The following is an 18,030-nucleotide window of genomic DNA, read 5'->3' on the forward strand; positions in this document are numbered from 1 at the left end:
GGTATGAAACCGATGACCGGATCAATAGTCCTGGTCCCCAAATTTTCGGGATGGAGGACCGGACTAGGACCGGACCGAACTAGGATAGGACCGGACTAGGACCGGACCGGACTATGGGTCCCCAAATTTTTGGGATGAAGGACCGGACCGGGACGGGACCGGCTCGGCCTGGGACCAACGGTCCGGTCCGGTCCCAATAGGACCGTTAATATCGGTTTCTTATGGAAATCTAAGCCTTAGTTCCAAATTAACAACTTCCAATTTCAACTATTCAACCGAATAAAATATACACATAACCATTGTACAACCATCGCATGAGTACTTATAGATGCAAACTAATGAGAAAAGACTAAATTAGGAAGAAAAATACTTAAAACACCGAAATGGGATTGTGCTCCTACATCATTCTCCTTGAGTTGGAAAGAATCAAGCTCAAAGTAGGATTACACTTGTACTTCACTGAATCCAAGTGTAAACAAAATAATAGGTTTGCATAATATAGTCAAGATAAAACACAGATTGATTTTAGACAAAACACGATCGGAGATCGTATATCAACAAACACGATCGGAGGCTGGGTTGCGAAGGCGAGACGTGAATGTTGAGCGAGAGGAGAGGAATGAGTGTCAAGTAGAAGATGGGAAAATCAAGTTAACCAGTTCTTCAAAAATTTCTATTTTTTTCCTAATTATGCGTGTATATATTCTGAGCGGTCCGATCCGGTCTAGTCCCATCCACCATGGACCAAGGACCGGACCACCCGGTCACCGATCCCATTTATTGGGACCAGGGACCGGATCACCCCCCTCAAGGATTGGACCAACCCGACCAATCCAATCGGGGGCCGTCCAGGTTGCTCATTCCTAATTCAGTCCTAAATTTTTTGTATTAATTGACATAGACGTTGATTATCCAACGTGGCACGACTGACGCCGACGTAGATATTTTATAGATATTTTAAAAAAAAATATCTACATCAACGCCAACCGTTTGCAAAAAAATGTCTACGTCGGTGCCAATCGTGTCACGTTGGATAATCGATGTCCACGTTAGTTATTTATGTTAAAATTGATCGGATAGACTCAATTGATACAAATGTAAAAAATTTAGGACTGAATTGACACCAATCCAAGTTTTAGATGGAATTGGCACTACTAAAAGGTTTATGATCGAATTGGCACAAATGTAAAAAGGTTGAGAACTGAATTGATATTAATGCAATATGTTTGTGACTTTTTTTAAGCTTTTCCCTTAAAAAAGCAGCAGAAGTATGGTGTAGAGTCTCTTTGCTTGCTTCACTGCAGTTCACTCTTTGCATTCCTTTGTTTCTTTTTCCTCTCTGGTTTAACGAAAGAACTTTAAGTTTAACCATAGATATGCCGAACAGCGATCGGAACCTGAAGCTGTATTGAGGTGGACTTAATCGAAGCAATTAATTCAAAACACGAATTCGCATCATGGAGATTTTGCAATCCTTTCTTTCAGAAACTTCTTGATACAATAAAAGAATGGGGAGATCACTGTACATCCTCTGCCTCCCAAAATGCACCAGAGAGGTTGCATGGGCAGCCCTCAAATTTCAAATGATCAGTCAATTGGTCGAGCACCAAGTACAAGCTGATTGACATTTCACCTCTCTTGTCATCTACCATGAATTCGTAGACGTTACCGTCAATCTCGATGAAGCTAACAGCCCTGCATTTAGCAATACCGCTTTCGTTCATTATCTTCCTTACCTTCCTCGCATCATCCCATCTTCTGGCTTCAGCATAAAGGTTTGACAGAAGCACGCAGAGCCCCGAACTATGAGGTAAGAGCTCCAACAGCTGCTTCAGAATGAATTTCCCCATTTCCCAGTAGTGGTGAGTCCTGCATGCGGCTAACAGCGCACCCCATATCACGATGTCTGGTCTCATCGGCATTTTTCTGATCAGACCGTGCGCTTCTTCTAAGAGACCTCCACGCCCAAGTAGATCGATTAGGCAAGCATAATGCTCTATTTCAGGTGATATGCCATAAGTAGAACTCATCCTTCGAAAGTAATATCTTCCCATTTCGATGAGACCACTATGGCTGCAAGCAGAGAGAAGTCCTGTGAAGGTAATCTCGTTGGGGAAGATTCTGGAAGCTTCCATGTCCTCAAAGAGCTTTATCGCTTCAACCCCGCATCCATGCAATGCGAGAGCCCCGATTGCTACATTCCATGACACCAAGTTCCTTGGCTTCATCTTTTTAAAGATGTCAACAGCAATTTGAACTGCACCGCATTTTCCAAACATGGTCATCAAGGCATTATAAAGGGTAACGCTGGGTCTAACACCAGATTTGGATATGTGAATGTATATTTCTTCTCCCGTGGCTGCATCACCAATGTGACTACATGCTGAAAGAACTGCAATAAGCGTCGTTTCATCTGGGGCGACTCTTGAGTCACACATCCTGCGGAAGAGGTTCAAAGCTTCCTTGGATCGACCAGATTGAATGTAAGATGAGATTAGCGAGTTCCAAGAGACCACATTCTTCTTTGGCATCTGATCAAAACATTGTTGGGCCAACGCAAGGGAACCGTGGTTTGCATAGGCATTCACCATGGTTGTCCAGGAAACAACATCCTTGTTGGGTATTTTGCTGAAAACTGCTTCAGCTGAACGCAAATCCCCGCACTTTGCATACATGTCCACTAGAGAATTGCTCACGATGATATCAACTTTAACACTGGTAACCTCGATGTAGAGATGCACATACTTTCCCAAATCTAACTGACCAGTTTGCGAAGAAACTATAATTAGATTAGCCAGTGTAAACTCGTCTATCTGCAACCCCAATTTCCTCATCTCTTCAAACAATCTAAAAGCTTCCATGGAGCAACCAATCTTAGAATATCCACCAATCATCAAGTTCCAAGAAACTAATGTCCTGTCAGCTAATTCATCGAACAGCTTCCTGGCATCTCCTACCAATCCACAAGATACGTACACCGTGATCAGAGCATTCTGCACACAAACCTGAAACCCAAATCCCAACTTAACAGCCTGACTGTGAACAAGAACCGAAACCCAGTACAACGATTCACCGGCACAAGCCTTAAGAACAAAAGGAAGGGTGAATTCGTTCGGCGAAATGCCCGAACCAGTCATTTGGCGGTACAAAAGAACGGCCTCCAAAGGGTCGTCACTGTTCGAGTAACCCCTTATCAAACTGTTATACATGAACCTATTGGGTTCTCGCATTTTGTCAAATAGGTACCGAGCGTACGCAAGATCACCAGCATCGTCAACGGCGCAGAAGGAAATCAGCTTCCCGTGCAAGAGAATTTCATCGGCCAGGCCCCGAAAAATTATCTGGGCATGGATCGCCTTGAGCTCTCTCATTGAAGAGCATCTTTCAAGGAGATTGTGGAGAGCTTCGTGCGCGAAGGACTTGAAAAAGCCGAGATTGCTGTGTATCGCGCGGCGACGGAAGAGGGAGTGCTTAAGGCGGGAACAACCGACGGTCACACGTTGGAGAGCGAGGAACATGAATTGGGCATTGGGTCGGGCAATGGCACGGAAGTAGCTCAATCTTGCGCGGTCGGTGTCTTAGCATTAGCTGACAGTCGCCATCGTCAGGCATGCAAAAAGAATTGGAAGGGGGACGAGCTGGTAACGACATGAATACCCCAACTTCGTTTCGTGTCATCGAAATTCTAAACTATGCCATTATGAGTCTATGACACAAACATTTCAAACTTTTTATATATGATAAAACAATTCGAAAATTATACCAACGACAAATATACTCCGATTATAACTGAAATAGAGAATATATTTGTCACAAATCCATAATGTTGATTTTTTCGTGATGTAAAAAAAATTGAGGGCTTTTGTGTAACATCGGCATAGTTTAGGATTTTTTGCGAGATGAAAAAGGTTTGGATAATTGTTAGGTTTTTCTTTTGTGGTATTTGTGGTATTTGTCCGAACAAATATCGTCAAATAGATTGCATAAAGCAGACCGGGCCCACGCGGGCTTGGCCGGGCCAAGTTGGACCGGGCTTGCCCAGGCCCGCCCGTCTCTCCTTTCAGGCCGATCGGGCATGGGCGTTATCCTGCGTGTCCCCCCAAAAGCCCATGTTCACCTCTAATTTTCACCATAGGAATGTTCTTTAGCCTGCTTCGCTTTCTATTCCTTCTTTCTTTGGATCCGTCTTAAGAGCAAGTTTCTCGCATACTTTTGGCATCTGATTTTCAGTTTGCCAATTCGACTGGATCGAACCTGTTGTTCTCGAGCCTCTTTGTTTAGGAGCGATCACGACCTCGGAAGGCAATGTCGCAGTCCCTAGAAGCCTTCTCCACGAGACCGTATTGCGCGAGTCTGAATAGGACTCCGAGAGCGTCGAAGTCGATTAACGGGGTCTAAAGAACTCGAGCCTTAGGTTTTGAAGAAGGTGATTACGACGAATCAAAACCGCCGCACTTGACATGCTCTGGTGTTTGATAATCGAATGAAAGACCAGAATTTAGTTGATCAAAGTTTCAATATGCAGCATACCCTTGCACAGCCAAAAGGAAACATTTAAGCTACAGGTACAGCTACTACGAATTATAAACAGGGGAAAGAAATCCTAGTCTCCTAGAAGCTCACTACAAGGTACCTCTTCCAACTTTCAAGTTTCTTCGACGATGGTACTCAGCTGTCTTTCACGTTTGGTGCCGTCGCCGGGGACGATGACGGGGGCGGGTTGCCTGCCTTCGAAGCACCCTCGCAGTATCAAGGGGCCGAGCTCCTCGCCGCCTTCGCTCCAATCGGCTCGGGACGTCAACTCCCTGAGTTGGGTCCGCGTCATTCGCACCTGAACTCGGACGCCGCGGCTCGGTGGCGCTCGAGGGTGCACCTGCGCTTTCTTCCCCAGCCAGTTCCCCATCTATCTCCTCTCTCTCTCTCTCTCTCTCTCTCTCTCTCTCTCACTACCTGTGGCAGCGTTGTCGTCGTAGGAACGCGGTCGAAGACCAAAGATTCTGTTTTGGACGTCACGAGGTGCCTGTGGATGTATTTGACTTGACCACGGGTCGTGCTCCGTTATGCACTTGTGTGCGGGGTTTTAGCAGGACGAGTTCTTCTCCTCTTCTTTGATTTAACCACTAGATTAGCACTTAGCAGGATAATTACGATGGGCGCGAACGAAAAAGGAGGAAATGAAATCGTCCTTGTCCTCTTGGCCGGAAATCGAGATCGTCCATTTTTGTATATCCATGTAGCCTTAGATGACACCTCCCAAGATCAGGTCGTCTCTTTCCCCTCTTTGGTCAAACGATAGACGACCCAAATTCAAAGTAGTCAGAAATGGGCCCAGGCGCTTTTAAATAAATTTTTTTAATTTCTTTTTCTTTTTTTTTTCTTTTTAATTGAGGATTGCCGACTCACTCTTGCTAGCCATGCTCTTGCCAACCACAGGCGAGGGTCGGCAACCCTCGCACAGACCCAAGAGGGCTGCAACGCCCTCACCTTACTCAGATATGGTGAGGGCATTGTGGCCCCCACGTGGGGCCGATAAGGTCTACTAAGGACCATAGCAAGCCATCAATTAAAACATAAAGTAAAAAAATAAAATAAAATTTAAAAATTATTTATGTTAGTGCCGGTCGTACTATATATAAATGTGATAAACACGTGGATCTGATGAATATGGTTCAACTCATATTGACTTATTTAACCCCGTTTTGACTCATTTTCGTACATATAAATCTAACAACCAATACCTAAGTCATACCCGACTTAACCCGTATTACTTAAACACTTCTATATTTAACTAAATCATGAAATATTTATATCTTATAAAGAACAATGATATTGCTAAAATATTTTCATACAATACAATTCTAATGATTATTTTATAATTTATTTAATTTTAATTTTATTCGTATTCTTCTTTTCTTTTTTTTTTTTTTTTTCTTTTTCCAAAATCCAAGCAGCCGAAGATGGTAACTAGCAGCAGCGATCGTCAGCGACGAGCGAAGGTGGATTGTGGCGAACGGCGACGACAGGCAACGTTCTACTTCTTCGAACAGTTTATTTATTTTTTAACTTTACCATTAGTTTTTCTTTCTTTTACTTATAAAAAAACATAAACTAATAAATTTTACAAGCTAAGTAAATTGTAAATGAGTTAGCTTTATCGAACTAAATAGTGCAAATAGATCCAAAGACAAACTAATTTATAACCCACATACAATTTGACTTAAAATTTATATCAATTAACAACTCACTTATTAAAACTTAACTAACCCATATTTGATCAATTTTCTTAAATATGAAATTTTCAACCCATATTGACAAGGGGTCCACGTAACCAAAATTAGCTAGATGAACGCAATTGCCATAAATACAAAATGTTTTAAGATTAAATTGGCATAATTAAAAAATTTAAGGCTGAATTGATAAAAATGTAATAGATTTAAATTTATTTTTTTTACACTTTTCCGCATTAAAAGGTGGTTCTGAAGATCTTTATCAACAGCTACTACTCCCGAAGTTGTCGCCATTTCTCTATGGACTGATTCTTCAATTCTTCTTCGTTTTCTAGTCCCTTCTGCGTCCAGAATGGGTTCACTCCGCAGACTGCAAATTATTCTTGTGGTCTTCGAACTGTGAAACACCAACACAAACACGAGTCTCATCTGAGGTGTCGCTTCCGAACCAAGCTCATTCAATCCATGGGGGTCGCTCAACCTTGGCCATATATGACCGAGAGGTGCTCATTCGGTGAGTAGGTCCCATGCTGAAGCTGTAAAGTTAACCTAAAACAGGGCAGCTCAAGATGCATCGATGATTCAACGGGACATAACATATGTAAGTAGAGAAATGAGAAAGGAAACAGAGCAAGGGCTGAATTGAGAAGAATTGAGAAGAAACGTCGAATGTTCCGCCCTAAAATTTTTCAATTGAGAAGAAACGTCAAATGTTCCGCCCTCCAATTTTTCAAGCAAGCAAACAGAAGTATAGTGGTTGTGTCAGATTTACATATTTCAGCACCTGATACATCAGCCAGGGATAACTGTAATTTTTATGTCTCATCATCCACAACTTTTTGCTTTCTGAAACAAAGATGAACAGACGACCAAAAAAAAACAAAAGACCAAACAAAACAAGACAATTGTTTGACTCTTATTCCACCATTTGCATGGCACCGATCAATACCATCTATTGATTGAGAAATGGAGGAAACAGATACACACGTGTGAGCAAGAACGCACAGTTATACACAGAAAAAGCCTCAGACCGTCCTAGTTCAGAAATTTCAACACCAAAAGCCAAGCCCATAAAAACTTGCCTTCAGGATTTTATTAAAGTTCGTCATCACTGGCTTCTGTTTAAATCGATAACGAAAAACAAAACTAATATGATGAGAAAAACATCAGAGAAGAGAAGCATCAGATCTTCCTATTCAAAGTGTTGAATCATTATACTCAAAAGCAGAGCATGAGTACTCAATCACTAGAAAAAGCTCGTCATTTGCCCTCTTCAAAGACAGATCCTCCCACTGCACAAATTAAAACCATCCACAAGCAAGCAGGCATATAAACACATTACCTGATAAAAAGTATCTGCATTATCAACAAAGGAGAGAAGATGGTAAAGAAAGTGGTTTTGAATTCGCATCAATGCACGATGCTAGGGTACTCCATTTATAGGGATGGTGTTTAGGTACAGCACTCGGATGAAAACCAAAGCAGGCTCACAATTTCAATTCAACTCTCTCATAAACAAAACAAAAATCATTTCCAAATAAAATACAAAACAAACCAAAGTGAATCATAGCAGTTTGCTCATTGTCCCAAGTGAAGAAAGCAAAACCAATCCAACAAACCTAGTTCGAAAATTCGGTCAGGTTTCTAACCATAACAGAAGTGTTTGAGCTTGTGACAGAAGAGAGAGAGAGAGAGAGAGAGAGAGAGAGAGCAGCTCAAAAGTGCTTGAAACACAATCATTGGTGCTCCTCAAAGCAGTATTGAGAGAGTGAGATGGTTTATCATCATGGCCGCATCATCCTTCTCTCTCAACAAAACCTGAAGAACAATCAACAAGAGCATTGCAGAAACTGGAACAAAAACAGAGCAACAGCAGCAACAGATAGATTGAAAAAACAAAGCTTTTTTCTTGATTGAGGCAGGCATTCAGTATGAGTAGGAGGTTAGAAAATCATCAAATATTCATCAGATGATTTTTCTTGTCATCATCACTATGCCCAGCTCTCATCATTTTTCACCCACATCCACATTCCACACCCAAGACTTCTCCAAAAAAAAAATAATAATAATAAAGAAATAAACAAAGCAACTGCGATTTGATTGAATCGAGTGAGTTTCTCTCAGACAAATGCCTCTTTGTCGTCACGATTTTAAAAGAATGGATTCAATCGGACTCGTCATCATAAATTTGTTCATCACCGAGAAACTCCCAACTTGAAATCCAAAACAACCACCTTAAAAAAATCGACCTTGACACGAACAAGAATACCCCCATAATTGAACAATGACGAACAACATGCATCAGAAGGCCAAGCTCGACTATGGACAAACCAGAGCAATCATAATTCCACCCTAAAAGCTACTTCGATTCTCTATGTTTTAATAATCAATCTGCAACCTAACCAAGGGGGGCATTGAGTACCTGACTGAGAGTCGCGAGGAGCTCAATGCTCGGCGATGGGGGGGAGGATCATGACGCCGTCGGATTTTTATAGAGTCACGAGGCATGGGACTCTAGGGTTAGGGTTTTCGTCGTCGCTTCGCCTCGCCTCGCAAACTTCAAGAGGCCGAAGCGTAAGGGCGAAAAAGGCGCGGAACGGCGTTGTTATCAAGGCCTTTTGGCCCAATGGGCCCTATTAGGCCCACCAGGCTGGAAACTCAATTGGCGCGGGCTTCGACAAGCGCTTTCCCGTTTGGGCTCGAGCCCGCCCACTTAGGGAAGCCGGGCCAGCCCGACTCCCATCAATTTTATTTTTAAGAAGAAAATGTGATGCTTTTTGGTTGGGGTGCTTCGAAAAATGCAAGACACATGAAATTTAAAGGCCTAGCAATAAGGAAAACTAAGGAAAATTTTTCAGTACGCCCTCTCCCGACCAAAGTAACTCGCTATACACATACCATCACGGAGAACTTATTGGATTCAGTTCAAGAACATGTTATCAAGAATAGAGCGAGGCTAGAGTCAGTAAGGCTAGCATAAAAAACTTATTCACTGAGGCTATATTTGATAGTTAGGATAAAAGTCGGGATAAGATAAAATTTATCATATCCTGTGTTTAGTTTCTATCCATGACAGGATAAAGTGGGATATAACGGGGACATAGTCCGGATAAAATTATCCCATGGGGGGATGTGAGATAAAAGTGAATAAGATTTCTTCGATTCATGATATAAAAATTATTTTTTTCTGAATAACAAAATTTTTAAATAATAAAATTAATTAATAATAAAATTTAAATTATATTGGAATTCAAATGTTAAAAATAAACTCAAAATAACAAAACATAAATAATTTTCGTTGTAATTTATTCTAATTTTATTTATGTATTTAAGTTCTTTTCGCTTTTTAATATATAGTTTATACATACCTAGTATCGATATCATTATATATTTTACGTATATTAGTATAGTTTATCATTTAATAAAATTTTTAATTGAGTAGTGATGGAAGGGAATAAAAATAATGAGAAAAAGAGATATAAAATTAAAAAAAATAAGTAAAAAAGTTAGCAGAAGGACCCAAATTTTAAGTGAACATATTCAAACTTGAAAACGATCTTCTTAATTTTTGAATAATGACGGGCAATGAAATCTCTAAAAAAAATAACATCTCCATCTCATTCTCCTTTGTATATATGGTTCATGTTGAAGTTTTAAAACTGTTTTGTAGATTTTTAGTTCACAACAAAACTTAACGAAAACTATGAGATAGTCAAAACTTCTTCTCCTTTTTAGTTTTTTGGTTCATGTTAAAAATCTATGAAAAAAGAAAGAGAGTTTAAACACCTTCTCCTCCGTAACTTTGTGGTTCATGTTAAAATTTAAGGAAAGTAGCGAGAGATGCAAAAATTTTCGTAATAGCAGATAAATGATTTCATTTTCTCTCTCTTACTAGGTTTGGCAGTGGATTACGAGAAATTTTTGTCTGCCTTTGTGCATTTTCAAATTCATTTACATTGATATGATGTAAGTGCCAAACAATGAACATAATAGGATATAAACAATATATTCGGCTTTATACGGCAAATCACCAAAAAGTGGGTAGAATATAGCAGAATCCCTGGATTTCATATCCTATCATATCCAATCATATCTTAGCTAGAAATTCAGACAACCAAATGCAACTTAAGTGATTTCGGGGGGGCAAAACATCATTTCGAAATTACATTGCCGGAAAAATGGAGGCCAATTGCTATGGTAGTCTAAACTATAATCCGTGCCTGCATAAGAAGGTTTAGAATTTTAGAGGAGCTGAGAATTGTTTGTTTTGGACCTTAATCGGAGCTAAAATATTTTCCTACCTTTGTTACCCTTCAATTTGAACTCAAATGGGAAACCCGGGAATGTTTTCCAACTCAAGCCACACGTTGACTTATTCATTCAATGAAGAAGAGGCTCTCAGTACCCAAAATGACATGACACTTATTCAAAAATTCCATGTTGGATCCACTACGTAGACGAGTTGCTTGCCACATATGTTTCCACGTCAACAATTGAAATAGATATTGAGTTGATGTAGAAAGCTAACTGAGGGCAGGCTTGTCCAAGCGTTCCGGCTTTCTTATGATAAGAAAATTAGTTGAAGGTAAATGTGTCCTAATTTAGGAATTTTCGCTTCAAAAAGAAAAAGAAAAAGAAAAAGGGGTCTTTATGCCGAGTCCCGTGTCTCGACCTTTTTAAACAATCCATCGAGAGGGTGATGTGTAAGGTTATGGTAAGACGAAACTCAAAGAAAAAAAACAAGAATTACTGCGAAGAGTCCTGAGCAATATGGCCAGACATGGATGAAACCAAGGTCGCATCATCCATCTGGTCCACCTCCCATGTTTCTGTCCCATGGAAACGTTCCTTTCCCCTCCATGTTCAGTTTGCAATCATGAGGAGGCAAGAAAGAATTCAAGAAGATCAAGATGAGAACCCAGCTTGACCACTCTCGTCGATCTCGCTTCACCTGACCACGTCCTCAAATCTCGCATCGCTTGCATGGCGACAAAGGAGCGGAAAACCTCGGCACTAATCATCGTTCTCGATCTCCTCCTCCTCCTCCTCCGTCTTCTTCCTTTGTCCTCGTCTTCTTCCCTAGCCCCACTCAAACGCTTCAGGGGGGGGACCAGAACAAAAAAGTAATGCAAAGCAGCGCCACTCGAAGAATCCACGTCCCTAAAGCTTGAATTTCTCTCCACTTTCGTGCCCAACAAAGCGAGAAAGAGCTTGAAAGTGACAATTACCATCTGCTCCACTCGGGAAAAAGGGGAAATTTCATGTTTTTTTTTCTTCCTTTTTTGGCGGAATTTGTCGATAAAGAGCGGATTTACTTGTGAATTAGGCGCATGGCATATGTATACAAGTTTGTCTCCCTAAGTATGGAGGAGAATCTCAAAAATGTCGTTGGTAGCCAGCGATGTTCTTCCAAGCAACACCCTGAAGCCGAGACATCCAATGGGAGCAAGGGCGATGAGGATTCGGAAGTAGATGGTCCGAGAAAATTCATGTGTTGATTAAACATCCAAAATTCCTCTCGATTTTATGGTAAATGTCTACAAGACGATCATATCGAACGATAACTATTCTATGTTGGTCTTTAAACGTACGAACCCTCTTTCTATTCGTATTACAGGAGCATCGTAAATAACCAAAAAAATATCATTTACAAGAGCGAATGCCCCCGCGTTAGGTCCGCGGTTGGGTCCGATCAATGCTAATCCCGTATCACCGGTACAGGAACTAGAACTCCCTTTTCGAGTGGAACTCGATCACCGTAGTTTACCCATAACGGAGATGGAAAAGTCGCTACGAGCAGCCACACACAAAGAATGCCACCCCCACGAACAACTCCCCACTTGTCCTACCCTTATTCGACGACCCTACTGGTCGGAGCTAGGATTGCAACTATTAGCATCACTAACATATATTATCATAAAACCGAATTATTATTGTGAAACATTATTTGGCCCCGAATAATGTCCTAATTTTCAAATCACAAATTATGTCAATCGCAATCACGATTCCCGCATTCACACGATTATCCGACAATTTTCCCAGAACCCCTCAAAAAACGTGCCCTCCCCAAAGTTGCCACAATTCAAAGAAAGTGACCGGCGAGCCCCATTGTTCATCCTTTTGCTCCACTTTTGATGCCCCCCCAACATAATTCTTCGTGTTCTTCGACTACCGAGCGTGGTCTTGGATGTCAACCCAATTCGCCATCGCCTCAAAAGACGCATTGAATATTTTGGCGCTTCCTCCGAATCATCATTACACCATCATCCTAAAAAAAAAAAATTTGTTTTCAAAGAGTAAGATAGGAGCGAGCTATTCACTTTGGTTCGACCAATTTCGTTTCGAGCGAGGTCAAACCTCGATGTCAGCAAAAGACGAACGGAGACTTCCCTCGTGTTGGAGTTGGACGAATTGGGATTTTGATCGGTCGAATGAAAAGGGAGCTGTTTTAGCCTCTAGGTCTTACAAAACGGCGCCGGCCGTGTCCGCTACGTGCTAAGTAGAAGAATGTTTCGACTTTTTTTATATAAAAAAAAATGAACACTTCAAGACTGGAGTAGACCTAGGTAGGGTCGAGTTGAATTTGGTCGGTCATAAATAATCCGATCCAAATAGACCAATTTAGTTCGTTTATGATCCATTTATTATAATGCAAATCTAGTATGACCCACATCCAATACATAGCTGACACATACTCGATACATACTAGACCCAACCGAGATTCCTAAAGTATTTTCAAATTTGATCCGATTTAGAAAAACTCATATTCAAACTAAGGTGAAAGTAGAGAATAAGTAGATTGAAGAGAGTCATAGAAGTTGGTTAGGTTTAAGTTAATCGCAAACTCATTTACTACCTGTTTAACATTATTATTATGTTTAAACCTATTCATTGAATATAATTAACTCATATAACAATTTGGTCATTTATATATGAGTTAAGAAATGAATTTATGACTCATAAGTCTAGAAGGGAGTAAAGGTTCAATTTTTTTTTTTCTTTTTTGAGGTAATACCGGGTGAAAGCTGATTCAGGAACGAAGTAAACTATTTGATAGGATCAGGGACGGTAAATATTGCACGAGTCGAAAAGATCCAATTTTTTCATTTGCCCAATTTTGGCAATGAATCATAGTCTCAAGGGTGCTTTTAAGCCATTGTTCTAAGTTTTTATGGCAGTACTCTTTGCGCTTGCCCCGACATAGGCGAAACCTGCACATATCCAAACTTCCAATTTCTCGTTTGCTCCTAGAGTTATGTGGCATTCTGGAAAGAACAAATTGATATCCAATTTCTACGGTAACAAATCGGGTTTTAATGCTCACATGTGCGTGCTACAATTTTCCGTGCCTCGAAGATGCACCAATCACGATGATCGGACTATTACGGTGGTCGGGGAGGTAGTTGCGTAGACGAGGTCTGTTAGCGGCGATGCCGGTGCCTTCCCTTCCTCGTATCGACCACCGCTGGCTCGTGCGAGTCGCACACCTGGGTCTTGAACTTGCACCCGAACTTCCTCGTCAATGACCCTCTCCACCCTCCATCGGCACGGCCGCCATTGCCATCGTCGCTGCCGTCCTGATCGATCTTCTCGATAGCCTTCCTCATCGTCGAGCACTCCCTCTCCAGCTGGTGGACTCTCGTCCGCATGCTGTCCATGTCCAGCCTCAGCACCTGGTTCTCCCTCACCGCCGCCCTCCACGTCGCGCTCACGCTCCCCTGCCCCGCCGTTACCGCCACCGCCCTCTCTCCTACCGGGTCCTCCTGCTCCGCCACCTCCGCGTCCTCTTCCTCGCCTTCGTCGCTGTCTTCTTCATCACCGAGTCTCAATGCTGACTGCCGGCCCGGCTCCAGCACCGCCCCCGTCTCCGCCGCGAGCAGCGTCCCGGCGATCGCGTGGCGGAGCTGGAGCTGTTCGAAGAACAGAACCTGCTCAAGGACGACCGAATTGAGTACCGGCTCCATTCAAATGATTCATAGAATCTAATTGTCGATGATCGAGAAATGGACAGATTAATGACGCATTAGACGCCATTAATGGCCGGCCTACCTGCACCACCACGCGCAGTGGCAACCGCTCGTTCTGGGCGGCGTGTGTGCACGCCTCGAGCGTTAGCTTCTGGCAATCTATCAGCCCGCAGATCTTCTCTCGCTCCGCCTCCGATATCCATGGATGCGCCTGAACACAACAAAGCCCCGTTCAACATGTTCCTACTTCAATGGCGAAATTGAACTCGCAGTACCTTGAGGTAAACGTCGACGGCGCGGTAAAGGCCGTCGTCAAAGAGCCTGGCCTGCTCGGGAAGCGAGATCGCGAAGCTGTAAAACTTCTCTGGCTTCAGGTTCGCATCAGAGGCGATCTCCGAGAGGTAACCGTCGATCAGCTTCCCGACCAGCATCAGAGCCGGCGACCTCTCGGGGCGGCCGTCGACTCCGGCGGCGTCCAGGAAGTGGCCGAGGATCCTCTCGACGCAGTCCACGTCGTAGAGAGTCTCGTTGAGGTAGGAATAGCTCGGGATCAGGAGGTCGTCGAGGGTCGCTTCCTCGAGCTGTAAGCCGACCTTCCTCTGGAGCGACGCGCGGCAATCCTGCGACGCGTTCAGGATGATCGACGTACGCAGGAGGCCGAAGAGAAATCTCGTCGTCGCCGCCGCGGAAGACCGCGAGGCCGTCTTCTCCGGCGGCAGGTTCGTGATTATCGTCTCCAGAAGCTCTCTCTGTTCGCTCTCCGAAGGTACCGAAGAAGAGGACGACGGCAATGGCGGCTTCCTGCTGGATCGCGAGACGCCTGGGATGTATCGCTTCGCGTAGTGCATCAAGCAGGTCTCGACGATTTCGGAGCTCAAATCGGCCTCTCTCATGGCGGAGATCAAGAGCTTGAACAGAGCCAAGCTCAACAGTGACAAATCCTCGAGCCACGAGTCCACATTGTTCCCTCTCGTCTCTCTCTTCCTCCGATTGTTCGTGTCGATCCCGTTCCAAAGTGCCTGATTCGCTAAAACCCGGCCCAGATTGGCTCCGTCGCCGACAGGCCAGCCGAATAGCGACGGATCGGCGGAGGAAGCCTTGGCGACTATGGCTTCCACGCATCGCTGGGGAATTCCCAGCGATTCCGCTAGCGGTGTCACTCGCTCGCACGACCTCAAGGCCCGAATCGAGTCCTTCAAGCTCTTGGGCACGGACTGAGACAAGAACCTCTCGGTCTTGGAGATGAGGTTGTCCTCGGAGTATTCCTCGGTCATCTCGAGGAACTCGCCGGCGCAGCGGAGGGGCGCGACGTTGAGGGCGGAGAGGTCGATCTTGACGCCGTAGCAGAACTTGGCCGCCATCTCGAACGTCTCGGACCCGCCGGGGAAGTCCTGGAGCGTTACGTGGCAGTGCACTTCCTCTATCTCGTCTCCATCGCCTTCCCCGTCGTAGCCTCCTTCATGGCGGCCCGAGGCAGCAGGGGCTTGGGTTGCGGTGGGGGTGGTGGTCGGGTTTGTCTCTTGCTCCGTAATCAACTGGTGGAGCCTTCTGCTTTTGGACATGAGTGGGAACTGAAAATGAAACAGACGTTTCGCATTAGCGTTTCAGCACTGAAAATGATGAGAACAATGGAGGTTTCACGCGAGGCCGCGAGTCTCAGAAGACGGTGAGCGACCTTGTGGAGATGGAACGTCATGTCATCTACTTCGACTACAATGTCGCTAGGCAACCCAGTCGTGCAAAACCTGCGACCGAAAAAAAAACCCCAGATAGTCGGTGCTATTTTCCCGGAAAATGGAAGAGAAAATCTGCAGGAAGACGAAGGGGGCGTGTATCAGGGTACCATGCTTGGCCTTTGGAGCCGGTCTTCTCAGCAGCCATTTTCTTGTTCTTTTATTTTTTCTCGGGAAAATCTCAATCCGCACTTGAGGTGCTGCTGCTTTTCACAGATCCATTAGCATCGGCGACTCACTTGGTAGCATCTGAAATGAATCTCTAACGGCGAAGCCCACAAAAATCGAAGCTTTGGCGTGAAATCTCTTCTCTCTCCCTTCTTGCTTTCTGGGGGGTGGTCGTGAAAAAAACAGAGCAGAGAAAAACAAAAAAAAAAACAGAGCAGAGAAAAAACAGGGGCAGGGGAGATAGAGAGAGAAAGTGGAATCCAGGAGCACGGAAAGGGACAAGCAGGGGATTTAAAAACAGATTTCTATTTCATTTTTCCTAAAAAGGGGATCCAAGTGATGATTTTCTTTTTGAAAAAAAAATTCTTTTTGCTTTTGGGGGAAAAACAAGAGTCAGAGGCAGAATCTCACCCACTCCCCCCACTTCCCCACTTCTTCTTCTTCTTCTTCTTCTGTAACGTCAAAGCCGGGAAGAGAAACAGGGGAAAGAAGAGAGAGAACGAGAAGTGGCACTAACCATCATCATTATCCATCAGCTTAGAGACACCTTAGCCACATAAAATGTCGTAAATTACGAAAAAAATTTGTTAAAAATTATATTAATTGCATCACATTTATTTTAATTTTTTTTTTAAAATCGTCGATGGTGGAAAAAAAATCGCGATAAAATAAACAAGAACTACTGATATTCAATTGTACGAATCGGGGAGCTAAGACATGTGTTATTACTTAGAGGTGAGCAAATCGGACCGCCCGAACCGGGACCGCCCGGACCGGACCGGGACCGGTGTTCCGGTTCCCGGTTCTAGAGGGAGCAGTCCAGTTCCCGGTTCTAGGGTCCGCCAGATCTGGACCGCCCGGACCGGACCGATCGAAATTTTTTTTTTATATTTTGATCAAGAAAACTCCATGCGCATAGAGTTTTCTCGATCTTGCCTTTTTAGTTCCCAAACAAAATCCTCATCTCGATCTTGCCTCGGTCGGTTCCTGGGCCGTTTTTTACCCAAAGGGAGATCATTTTTGCTTGAATTCCATATGCATTTTGGAAACAATCTTGCAAAAAGTTCTCAACTTTATCTTAAAAGACCCATTTTAGGAAATGAACTTGAAATTTTTTAATGTCCAGTCTCTATATTTTCTAGATCGGGACCATCCGGGAATGGTACAATTTTTTTTTTTTTGGCACGTGTTCAATCTAATGGAACCGCCCGGGAACCGGACCGGACCGGTGGTCCGGTTCCCGATTCTGGAAAATTGAGAACCGGAACCACCGGTCCGGTTCTTGATTCTTGAGGAGAATTGAACCGGATCGGGAACCGGTCATTCCTATTATTACTTGTTGCCTTAGAAAATAGATACACTAAGTCATTTTTTTTTTATTCAGGCCAATGCTTGGCTACACTAATCTAGACATTGACTTCCAACTCACCTTGTTTATCCAGGTGATTTAGTGCACTTGCTTTTCTCAAGGCCACATGTCCCTCTCCTACATGTTTTGCCTGATATGAAAAGAAAAAAAAAACAAAAAAGATTTTATTACACAATTGTTTCCCTATATTTCTCGCGTCTATGAAAGCTTTTCTTTTTCCTTTTTAAGGAGGTCCTTATTGCCAACAGGCGTGTGACCCTGCTAATAAAGGGATTAGAGTAGGGTTTGACTTTCGTACTTTGTAAAGAGACAAAAGTCAAAGAGACGAGAGTTAAAGGTATAATTGAAAAGAAAAAAAAAAAAAAGAGATCCTTATTTCTATTAAAAGTGATGGGCACCAAACTTTCTTTTTAACCCATGGCAATTGAAAACTTTCGATTCACCATAGGTTCCATTACTTTGTACTACGTAGAGCTCTCCCGTATTCATCCATCCCCTCCTGTTCTTTGTCTAGTTCAAGAGGTTTTCCTACTAATGCAACTCACAGCTCCAAGACTTGGGTCTAC

The 18,030-nt window shown here is 43.3% G+C and overlaps 3 protein-coding genes, 1 long non-coding RNA gene and 4 other non-coding genes across 9 annotated transcripts in view; 1 reads left to right on the top strand and 7 right to left on the bottom strand.

Annotated features, from left to right (window-relative positions):
• Positions 1–1,298: 1,298 nt before the first annotated feature.
• LOC115740169 (pentatricopeptide repeat-containing protein At2g22410, mitochondrial-like) lies at positions 1,299–3,645 on the bottom strand. Its single transcript, XM_030673606.2, has one exon. The coding sequence runs from the start codon at positions 3,516–3,518 to the stop codon at positions 1,518–1,520; it is 2,001 nt and encodes a 666-aa protein (XP_030529466.1). The 5' UTR covers positions 3,519–3,645; the 3' UTR covers positions 1,299–1,517.
• A 1,266-nt stretch (positions 3,646–4,911) lies between these two features.
• The window catches only part of LOC115740174, a 30,969-nt gene continuing 17,850 nt past the window's right edge, over positions 4,912–18,030 (top strand). For both annotated transcript variants that reach the window (XR_007198331.1, XM_048278626.1), the window contains exon 1: positions 4,912–4,942. The gene's annotated coding sequence lies outside the window, so the exon portion shown is untranslated. The remainder of the gene's footprint in view (positions 4,943–18,030) is intronic.
• Positions 6,936–8,834, bottom strand: LOC125314982. The gene is made up of 2 exons (XR_007198333.1): positions 8,650–8,834; positions 6,936–7,519 (listed from the first exon to the last, which is right to left on the bottom strand). It is a non-coding gene; the product is annotated as an uncharacterized LOC125314982 (long non-coding RNA).
• LOC115740337 lies at positions 6,983–7,064 on the bottom strand. The gene has a single exon (XR_004015368.1). It is a non-coding gene; the product is annotated as a small nucleolar RNA R38 (small nucleolar RNA).
• Positions 7,250–7,343, bottom strand: LOC115740342. The gene has a single exon (XR_004015373.1). It is a non-coding gene; the product is annotated as a small nucleolar RNA snoR20a (small nucleolar RNA).
• LOC115740340 lies at positions 7,407–7,485 on the bottom strand. The gene has a single exon (XR_004015371.1). It is a non-coding gene; the product is annotated as a small nucleolar RNA snoR64a (small nucleolar RNA).
• LOC115740338 lies at positions 8,343–8,431 on the bottom strand. Its single transcript, XR_004015369.1, has one exon. It is a non-coding gene; the product is annotated as a small nucleolar RNA SNOR75 (small nucleolar RNA).
• LOC115740168 (BTB/POZ domain-containing protein At5g66560) lies at positions 13,460–16,280 on the bottom strand. The gene is made up of 5 exons (XM_030673605.2): positions 16,038–16,280; positions 15,870–15,939; positions 14,470–15,765; positions 14,277–14,405; positions 13,460–14,155 (listed from the first exon to the last, which is right to left on the bottom strand). The coding sequence occupies exons 1-5, from the start codon at positions 16,073–16,075 to the stop codon at positions 13,649–13,651; spliced, it is 2,040 nt and encodes a 679-aa protein (XP_030529465.1). The 5' UTR covers positions 16,076–16,280; the 3' UTR covers positions 13,460–13,648.

This window comes from Rhodamnia argentea, chromosome 1 (assembly GCF_020921035.1).
Source record: "Rhodamnia argentea isolate NSW1041297 chromosome 1, ASM2092103v1, whole genome shotgun sequence".
NCBI classification, from domain to species: Eukaryota; Viridiplantae; Streptophyta; class Magnoliopsida; order Myrtales; family Myrtaceae; genus Rhodamnia; species Rhodamnia argentea.

What these genes read in the sequence shown, in the direction of transcription:
- LOC115740169 (XM_030673606.2), bottom strand. Translation starts at nt 3,518, where the DNA reads ATGTTCCTCGCTCTCCAACGTGTGACCGTCGGTTGTTCCCGCCTTAAG.
- LOC115740168 (XM_030673605.2), bottom strand. Translation starts at nt 16,075, where the DNA reads ATGGCTGCTGAGAAGACCGGCTCCAAAGGCCAAGCATG. An exon ending in GGCTCCAAAGGCCAAGCATG is followed by an intron (nt 15,940 to 16,037) that starts GTACCCTGATAC and finishes TTTCGGTCGCAG; the next exon opens with GTTTTGCACGACTGGGTTGC. An exon ending in CCGTCGACGTTTACCTCAAG is followed by an intron (nt 14,406 to 14,469) that starts GTACTGCGAGTT and finishes TGTTGTGTTCAG; the next exon opens with GCGCATCCATGGATATCGGA.